This window comes from Suricata suricatta, chromosome 2 (assembly GCF_006229205.1).
Source record: "Suricata suricatta isolate VVHF042 chromosome 2, meerkat_22Aug2017_6uvM2_HiC, whole genome shotgun sequence".
Lineage (NCBI taxonomy): Eukaryota > Metazoa > Chordata > Mammalia > Carnivora > Herpestidae > Suricata > Suricata suricatta.
Genome location: NC_043701.1, coordinates 71,240,621 through 71,250,652, shown reverse-complemented (window position 1 = coordinate 71,250,652; position 10,032 = coordinate 71,240,621). Strand labels below are relative to the sequence as shown.

General features: G+C 34.4%; 1 protein-coding gene across 1 annotated transcript in view; it reads left to right on the top strand.

Moving 5' to 3' along the window:
- SEMA3A (semaphorin 3A) overlaps nucleotides 1–10,032 on the top strand; it is a 202,822-nt gene that overhangs the window by 187,517 nt on the left and 5,273 nt on the right. The window contains exon 16 of the mRNA XM_029918820.1: nucleotides 9,815–9,957. Coding sequence (XP_029774680.1) covers nucleotides 9,815–9,957 — 143 coding nt within the window. The remainder of the gene's footprint in view (nucleotides 1–9,814; nucleotides 9,958–10,032) is intronic.

Here is a 10,032-nt window from a genome sequence, read left to right as displayed (position 1 = left end):
TGACTAAGCCACTCAGGCAACCTGATGTAAGTAACATTTTAAAAAATTATTATCATCTTAGATTTTTTAATCTTTGAAATACTTTACATCCTAACTTTAGTTCAGGACCATCATTGAATTTCACTTTGTGATAGTTCTCTGGGCTGTTCTACATACATGCATTTCCTTTCTACAAACTCATGGTACAATGTCCACAGAATTCAGTCTTCTTAGTTATCTCTGCAACTGGTTCATCTCATCTTGTGTCTTGGTTGGCATCAGCATTATTCCAAATTTCATAAAGTGTCTTTGGCAGTGTATTCTTTATGGTCCATAATGCGATAAATTTAGTAATTAGGAGCAATGGTAATATGGTCTGTGTTTTAGCTTATTTTATGCACATCAAAATACCAACTGAATCTGCACATGTTGGCCCAAGAGTGGCCTCAAAATTTTATAGATGAATATAATATCAGCCCTAAGGGAAAAAAAAAAAGAAAGAAAAAGGAAAAAAAAACCTGACTTTAATAAATTACCAGATTATATCAAGTTTAAGATGTCACTGAATGTTGAGGCACCATTTTTTAAAGACTGCTAAGAAAGAAAAACTGCCCAAGATGAAGACTATGATAGTGATCCCAGCATCAAGCAAGTTTGCAGTGTTTCAGTATTAGTGCAAATGAGAAATAAATTCTATTCAGAAGACTTCAAGGACATGTGCCTATTTCAGCTGTAATCACTGGTGGTGGAAAAGGGGGGAAAACCACTTATTGAACCCCAGTATGGTGTTCATGAAGGTTTACTTTCTGAATCTCATCAGCATCATGGAAGAAAAACCTCAGACAAGACTAATATAAAAAGGTGTCAGGTTAGGAGAGCTGCATGTGTCTGGCAAAAAATAAAAATGAACTCTTTCTAGAAGAAAGCAACTTCAACTCAGGTCAAGAACAACTGTGAGACAAAGTATGCATTCTTTTTTTTTTTAACATTTATTTATTTTTGAGAGATAGAGCATGAGTAGGGGAGGGACAGAGAGAGAGGGAGACACAGAATCTGAATCAGGCTGTCAGCCCAGAGCCCAATGCGGGGCTCGAACTCACAGACTGTGAGATCATTACCTAAGCTGAAGTCAGATGCTCAACTGACTGAACCACCCAGGTCCCCCAAAAAGAGTGCATTATACAGTGACATTATTGCAGTGTTATTCTCTGTGATGGTGCAAATCTATTTATTCATAGTATATGTGTCCAAAGCATGCACACACAGACATACACACCTGAATAAGAAGAGGTTTGAAATATTTTGTGCTATTAATGTTCCTTATTAAAGTTTCCAAATATGGCATTAAGAGACTAACTGACTGTTTATACATCCATAATTTAACCATTGTAAATGGTGAAGTTTTTAAAGCATGCTGTATTTTTTAAAATTCCAAAAATAAGGGAAACATATTAAAATACAAGATGGTATTTTCATTATTATTTCTGGAAGGTTTCTGCTTCAGTAAATGGGTGTTTTTCATCATCTCCTATCATATCTCTTGGGAAGAAGTAAAGTAAACATTAAAGTCCATGTTTCCTGGTATTTAAATATAAAAAGTCCTATGGTAATTTTGTTCTGGCATTTAGATTATATGTGCTTTCTTGTTAAAAACATTACTATAAAATTATGAAGATGAAACATATCAGATGTTCAATATAGACTAAATAAATATTGTAGTAGATATCTTTCTATTGGTATTTCTTTTTATGTAATTGAATTTCTGTCTGCCTTATACTAAGAAGCATCGCAGCTTCCCATGCACAAAGATATCAAGCTTAGTGTTAAATACAACTTTCAAATGGCTTGTTACCTTCATTGCGTATCAATTTCATTTTCATATTTTAAATTAATAAATCTCTAAAAATTAAAATGCCAGTGTCCACCTCTAATCTGATAACTACCTATGAACAGTGCCATTAAAAGACCCTGGTCATATCTATTTGTTTATCCATCTATCTATCTATATACCAAAAAGAACATTTTAAAGATACATCCTCAGGAATCTGTGGATTCAAGAAAGATAGGAAACTACCTGAATTATAAACTTTTAAATGCTATATTCGGGTTAGTAGTTATTTCCTAGCACCAGAGTTAGATCTTATTTTAGGAAATAAAACAAAGTAGTTTAAAATCTAATATTTTAGCAAGTTGATAAACTACAAGTTCAAATTTTCTCTAAGGTTTCATAATTGAATCTTTTTTGTACTTCTGACAAATGCATTAATTCACATGATTTTAATTCATACATATGCATGTACTTGTAGATGCGTACATGCAAACACACATTGAGCTAGCTGGTAAGTAGTCGGTATAAGCATCATACAAATCATTAAAGAAATATTATACTAAGCATTATATCAGTAAACAGGACCCCTGTTCTGTAGCTTAGAATTTGTTTTCATTTTACTATAATATAGAAGATTTATTTTATTTTTAAAAATTTCTTTTAGCATTTATTCATTTTTGAGAGGCAGAGAGACAGAGCACAAGTCAAGGAGGAGCAGAGAGAGAGGGAGACAGAATCAGAAGCAGGCTCTAGGCTCTGACTTGAGAGCACAGAGCCTGACACAGGGCTGTAACCACAAAGTAGGAAATCATGACCTGAGCCCAAGTCGGACACTTAACCAACTGTGCCACCCAGGCGCCCCTATATGAGATTATTAAATCAATTGTTAGGCATCTTAATAGGTCCAAAAATGTACATGAACACTGGGGATGAATGAAGTTTTTTGTCTTCAGTTATATTTAGGTATTTTTATGTCTTCCCAAGACTATTGATTCATTCATAAAATGCCTTTTTAAGTACTGCTACTTAAGGAGAGATTATTTCCCCATTTGAAGTCAATTTAGATTCTTTTCTATTGATAAATTACCTTTTGTATTTCTGGAAAAAGATATCTAGAATCCAGTAAGGGAAATCTAAGTAATGATGTTTTTACCTAAGAAATATATATTTGCAGTTTCTTATGTCACTGAGAGCTTGTGAGAGTATTTCCTTTCTTCCTTCATTTGGCCTTGAACTCTGTTATTGAGAAAAAAATTTACAGTGTAAAATATTAAAATTACAATGTGATGGAAACAACTAGAATCAGATTTGTCTTCATATATGTAACCTACTCACACTATTTGTTAAATATTTAAAATAACTTGCAACTATTTAAATTAACTTTTACTTTTATATTCATTATTTATGAAATTCAACTTTCAAATAACGTTAAGAGGGAGAACATCAAAAATGATAATAGAGATGAATTAACTGATAAATACATGATTTACTACCTCACTCATCTCTGTCTTTTCTACATGACGTTAGATTTTCTAAGATTCTTACATTATTAACATTGCAATCCTGAGAGACATTTATGGGGTTAAAATGGAGAGTGAAATAAATGGAAAGCTGAAATGTGATGCCTTCTGTTTCTGCTATATTGGAAGAGAATCAAATACTAAATAAGGCCTTTAGCAACATGATATTTCTGGCCAAATGATGGATATCAAGACTTTTTGTTGTTACAAAAGGAAGCAATTTATTTAACTTCTTTCTTTCCTCCCATTCTTTCTGGTTTATTAGCCTCATTTCATTTCCATAAATTATCCTACTAAAGGAGGAAATGATTAATTGAAGATTGCTTCCTTAAAAACATTATTTCTTGTCATTAACCACTGTGACATATTGTAACATTGTGTTATTCAAACACACTGTGATGCTTTTAAAATAATTTTAATGTTTGTTGTTGCCAATTATTTTGCTCTAACTATTCAGTTCAACTCGTGAGAATTCATTATGCCAATTCAACAACTGACTCTACCCTTCTTGTCTACTGGTAATTTTCATGACAAAAGTTTATATTCAAAACAGTTGCTTTCTAACTGCAAAATGTATTTTAAAATAGATTAAAATAAGATGATTGTGTTCTTTCTGGAAATCTATAGGATTCCCATTGGCACAGACATCTTTTAGACTTATAGCTGTCCCTGGTGATGCAAGAATGTAGTCATATGATTTCTCAAATCTCTTTCTCTTCTTGTTATTGCCTATTTGGAATTTTTTATTTTGGAGTATACTTAATTAATCATGATCTTCTCCCACCATATCTCAAATCAACTCTTGTTAACATTATAAAATATAACAAATTGAGAAGATTTAAAATGTTTACATTTGCCATGACTCCTTAGCATATTCTGTCAGACTCCGGGTCACAAACCCTATGCCCTTCTTAACTGATTAAGCTTTTAATCATTTCTATTTTTTTCCAATTTTTTCAGTATTTATTTTGAGAGAGAAAGCACAAGTGGGGGCGGGGCAGAGGTGGCAGGGGGGCGGGGCAGAGAGAGAAAGAGGGAGAGAGAGCACCCCAAGCAGGCTCTACACTGTCAGCACAGAGCTCAACACCGGGCTCGAGCCCACAAACCGTGATGAGATCATGACCTGAGCCGAAACTGGAAGCCTAACCAACTGAGTCACCCAGGTGTCCCTTAATCATTTCTTTTATGTAATTATCATATTTCCATGCTTTGAGGACACCAAAGTTATGTGAGGCTTCAGCTTTTAAATGTAAACAGTTACTTGGGTTTTCCTTTTGGCAAACATTAGCCAAAGGTTTATGACTGCCTAGTGAAAGGATTATAAAACATATGGTAGGAAAGAAGACAATTAGATTAATAAATAACCATAGCAAAAAAGATTAATAAATACTCATAATAAATAAGACTGCATTGCTTTAAAAATGTATGTAAAAATTTTTTAGGAAGCCTAGAAGAGGAAATACTTTATTTGATGGTGGTCAGGAAGTAGGATTGATGTTGGGAAGCAGTTCATAATTTGCCTTACTATGGATTCTCAATAAAGGATTTAAGGTTTGAATTAACAGTTGAAACTATCATAAGAATAGCAGTAACAATAATACACCTCACTTTTTTATGACTATTTTTGTGTCTAGCACTATACTATCATTTTTATGTAGATACATTTAAACAACAAAAAGATATTAAGAAGGGTTATAAAACTTTTACATAGTCCAAAATTATTAGATTACCTAGTGTATTTCAGAAAGTTTGTAATTTTTTTACAAAGATAAGATAAACATAGTAATAATGTCACACAGAAAAAGCATGTATACTGACAGAACAAAACCATGCATGCAGGAGGAGCATATTTACCATGACATTGTAAGGATAAAACATAAATTTGTCCAACACTTGTTTTCAGTGGTGAGGAAGAAATATGATCAACAGATAAGTCACAAAGTTGACTCTTTTTAAAAATATCAATTTGGGGCGATGCCTGGCTACCTTAGTCACTAGAGCATGTGACTCTTGATTTCAGGGTTGTGGGTTCAAGTCCCATGTTAGGTGTGGAGCATACTTAAAAAAAATCAATTTTTCAAGAGAATCTTAATAATTCCTGAAAGCTAACACCAGGAAAGAAATTCTCCCAAGATTAATATCAAAAAAATAGTACAAGGCAGTGGACACCATACTGGACAACACTGACATAAACACAGTGAGCAAATCCATATTGCTTATGGGCTTCCTCAACATAGGTCAGAAGGACCCCACCCAACACAATTGAGTAAAATCAATTGTATTATATATATGTTCCATGTAAACTGCTCTCAGATCAACTAATTTCATCCAGAGGGAGATTTTAGAAGATACTTACCCTGAATATTCAAGATTTCATATCCTTCAGGAAATCTTTAATCAGCAGTATTTTCTCAGCTGAACTTTAAGTTCAATAGTGTATGCTCTGAAAATAGCTATACTATTCTACCATTTCAATGTAGAACTGTTTGCTTTAATAAAGTCAAAATGATAGTATACTTGACATCCTAAGAAAATAATTAAAAATCTGCTAGAAACAAGAATCAACATTTTCTTCCTATTTATATTTTTTAATAGAAAGAGACAAACAAAGACAGGAAGAAAGGAAGGAGAAAGGAGAGAAAGAATTACATTATTATTGGGATTCTATTGTTTCCTATATAGCACAACATTTATTTACTTAAGCAGTTGGGGTAGAAGGATCATAAAAGGGAATGGACAGTTATTGGGTGCCTTCTAATCATTCTAAAATACTTCTGGATATCTGTTTATAAGGTATCATGTGTGAGGAAATAAAGAGAAAAAGATGTTTTCAACTTGTTACTTCTGTGCACCCAAATATATGAATGCTTGCCTAAGGCCACTTTATTTTTTTTAAGTTTATTCATATTGTAGGAGTGAGAGTGGGGGCGGGGCAGAGAGCGAGAGAGAGGGAGTGAATCGTAAGCAGGCTCCATGCTGTCAGTGCAGAGCCCCCTTTGGGGCTTGATCCCACAAACAGTGAGATCATGACTTGTGCCAAAATCAAGAGCCATTCAGCCGACTGAGCCACCCAAGACCCCCCTCCCAGAGGCCACTTTATCTAAAAGTTCTGGCCCTAAGTTAAAAGTTTCTGATGATAGAAATATTCTACTGCAAAGGAATTAATAGAAACAACTGTACTCAGTGGAAATTGGGTTTTTGTAAGCATTACTGATGGCAGCAGAACCTAACAAAACATAAGAGAATGTCAACCCAGAGAAAGACGTTGGTGCCTCTCCATACTGACTATGATGGGTGGTTACTTTGGCAGAACTTGTAACCTCACTGCTTACTAACTAGAATACTTCATTTTGCTTTCTTATTTGGACAAAAGAAAGAAAGAAAGGCCAATTTAAAGGAGGAATGAGTCCTAAGGCGATTGGCAAGAGTAGTTATCAAGGTAAACTAAAGATCCCTAGTCACTGAACCAGATTCACCAAAGTAACTGAAGGCCATGTTTCTTCAAGAGAAGGCCATGAAATACTCCTATGTTAAACTCAAAACAAGTTGGTATAAATTTTTGATTAAATCAAAATCCATCTTATATGAGGTGCTACTATATGTAAGTAGCAGGTGAAAGAAAATGTTTTTTTAAATATAAGGAAACATTTACTCTTAAGAGAACTCTCATTTTGTTTCTTTTCATTTTTATTCTTTGGGTAACATTTGCTGTCACAAGAGGAGATCTTGAAGAGAAACTAAAAACTGAGCAGGTTTCTTAGGATAGAAGAAAGGTTAACAGAAAACTCTTTATGGAACAGATAAAATGATTAAATTAGTTGGGAAGAAAACATTGTCTTCTGAACTATGTGTCAACTAATGTGCTAAAGGATTTAACAGAGTTTATGTTTGCAACCAAGAACTTACTTATACCACAAGACTTCTACAGCTCTTTTTGCTAACTTGGGGTCGGTGAGACAAGTCAGTTATTTCATAAAATTCTACAACAAAAATAGGCCTGGGTAAGCCAAAAGATACGAGTGCATCACTATGTTTTTTGTTTCTAAATTCAGGGGATTTGAAAAAACTTTTAAGTTTATTTATTTATTTTGAAAAAAACAGAGACAGTATGAGTGGAGGAGGGGCAGAGAGAGAGAGCAGGCTTCATGCTGCCAGCTCAGAGCACAATGTGGGGTTTGAACCCACGAACTGTGATATCATGACCTGAGCCAAAACCAAGAATAAGATTCTTAACCAATCGAGTCACCCAGGCACCCCAATGCAGTGCACTTTTTACTGTTACCAAGCTATCATATATTTTATGATTCATTAGTATGTAGAGACTGAATAAAAAGTCTCTGTCTAAAAGGATTTTTTAAATTAAGGCTTTTTTCCTTTTTTTATTTTATTAGAATAAGAACACTTAACATGCATTCCACCCTCTGAAGTTTTCAAGTGCACAGCACAATAGTGTTCATTGTAGGTGTAATGTTGTACAGCAGATCTCAAGGTCATCCTCTCTTGCATAACTGAAACTTTATACCCACTGATTAACATCCACCCATTTCCCTTTTGCTGTGGCCCCTGGCACCCACCATTCTACCATCTGCTTTCATGATTTTGACTATTTTAGATCTTTTGTATAAGTGGGATCATCATATAGTCCGTGTTCTTCTGTGACAAGCTAATTTCTCTTAGCATTCTCCATGTTGTTACTGATTGCAGATTTCCTTCTTTTTTTTTTTTAAGGCTGAATAATATTCCAAATAAAAGGATTTCTAAATCAAAGGTTAAACTGCACAGCAATTAACAGAAAAATAAAATGTGTTCACTTAAACTGTATTGGCCTCTGTGACAGGGTATTCTAAATATGGTATTACAGGAGATTGTCCAGCACTTGTTAGGAAAGAGAGAGTCAATTTACCTCTATCCAGGAAAGCGGATACCATGAAAACTAACATAGCAACATGTGTCATATCTGTTCATTCAACAATATACTAATAATTACAGGGGGGATAAAAACACTGCCATAGTCATTATAGATATTGACCTACAAAGATATATCTGCAATATAAAAAATGTGACTTAGAATCAGTTAAATATTGTGGTTCCTTTCATTTCCTTTTTCTGGGGTATTGATCTGTTAAATAAGAAGGGGGAGATACTTCCCAAGTTGAGAAGAGCTTCATTTCACAATTTAGGCCGATAGAAAAGCCAGCACTGATAGAGACCTCCCTGGAGAAGGGAGACAGAGGCAGAATGTTGACTGCAGCAGCGTGAGGATAGGAGACGGAGGATACAAACTGTGTACAGGGGTTGGGTGGAAGCAGGGTTTTGCAAAGCTCCAAACCTAGTGAGAGCAAATCATATCGTCTGTGACAGACCAAAGTACTCAGTTGATTAGAACAAGAGAAGAATTGTCAAAGTAATGCCAGAAAAGGGGGGCAACATTTTTTTTAATTAAGAACCTAGTTGAGTTTGAAATAGAGAGCAAAAATTTTTCATCTGTCTCTGCTGTCAACCCTCCATGCATGTGAAAATATATTTATTATTTTCTGAATTAATTTAATGAGTTCCAGACTGCGCAGGATGTCATAATGGAAACAGGATTACACAAGATAATAAGGAGGGGTTTTTCTCTCTCTAAATGAGTTTTACCTAGACTCCCTGTGTCCCACTTTTGATCTTCACTGTGTTTCTTTTACCACATTGAAGGAGGTTACATAAAGGGTAAAATAATAGAAACTTAATCAGGAAACAGGTTTTCTTATTGCTATGCTTTATTATATACTCTTGCCATATTCTTTAGCCCAATTCTTGAAAATAATAAAAGATGTATCATTTTAAAATAAGGACAATTGAAACCACATTGCTTTGTAATTGTGCATCTTTCTTCTGAGCCATCCCAAACATTTCACACCCATTGATCTTCAGAAAAACCATGTAGATTATTTAAGGGTTATTGGTGAGGAGTATAAACTTCCTGAACTCTATCTTCTGTAGAACACTAGATAAATATCAATGGCTGGTGAAGTTAATTTTACAGATGAAAAACAAACACAGAGAGGCAAAATAATTTCTCAGAAACAGATTGTTTGCAAAACCTCAAATAACTTTTCTGCTAGAGAATAGTACAATATGAACTAGCCGCATTAGTCAGAGCATAGAGTTTTATTGTTAAAATAAATTCTTGGAAAGCATTATCATGGCATATAAAGATGTATAGTTATACTGCACACATGACTGATTTTGTTAATGTAATACTATTTTCTGGTAGACAGATCTCTGCGTGTGCTTTGTATAAGCTATACCAAAATAATTAGTCTGTTTAAGCAGCCACTTGGGTTCTGAAACCTTACGTCCGAGACATTTCTGCCATCCAAAATCAATTTGGAAAAGACTTCCAGCTTGGCAACAAATTTATCTTCTGAATTTCCAAATAAATACTTTGGAAAGTTGAATTTACTTCTCTAACATTTCCTCATTTCATTTCCTCATCACCGGCCAGATAATCACCATGGCCACAGCTTTGAAGAAAGAATCATCTATGGAGTAGAAAATAGTAGCACGTTCCTGGAATGCAGTCCAAAATCACAGCGAGCTCTGGTCTATTGGCAATTCCAGAGGAGAAATGAAGAGCGAAAAGAAGAGGTATAGGAATGAAATTGACTGGATTATTTCTATCTAACATATACTGTTAAGTGACCCCAACATGGTTGACTTGAG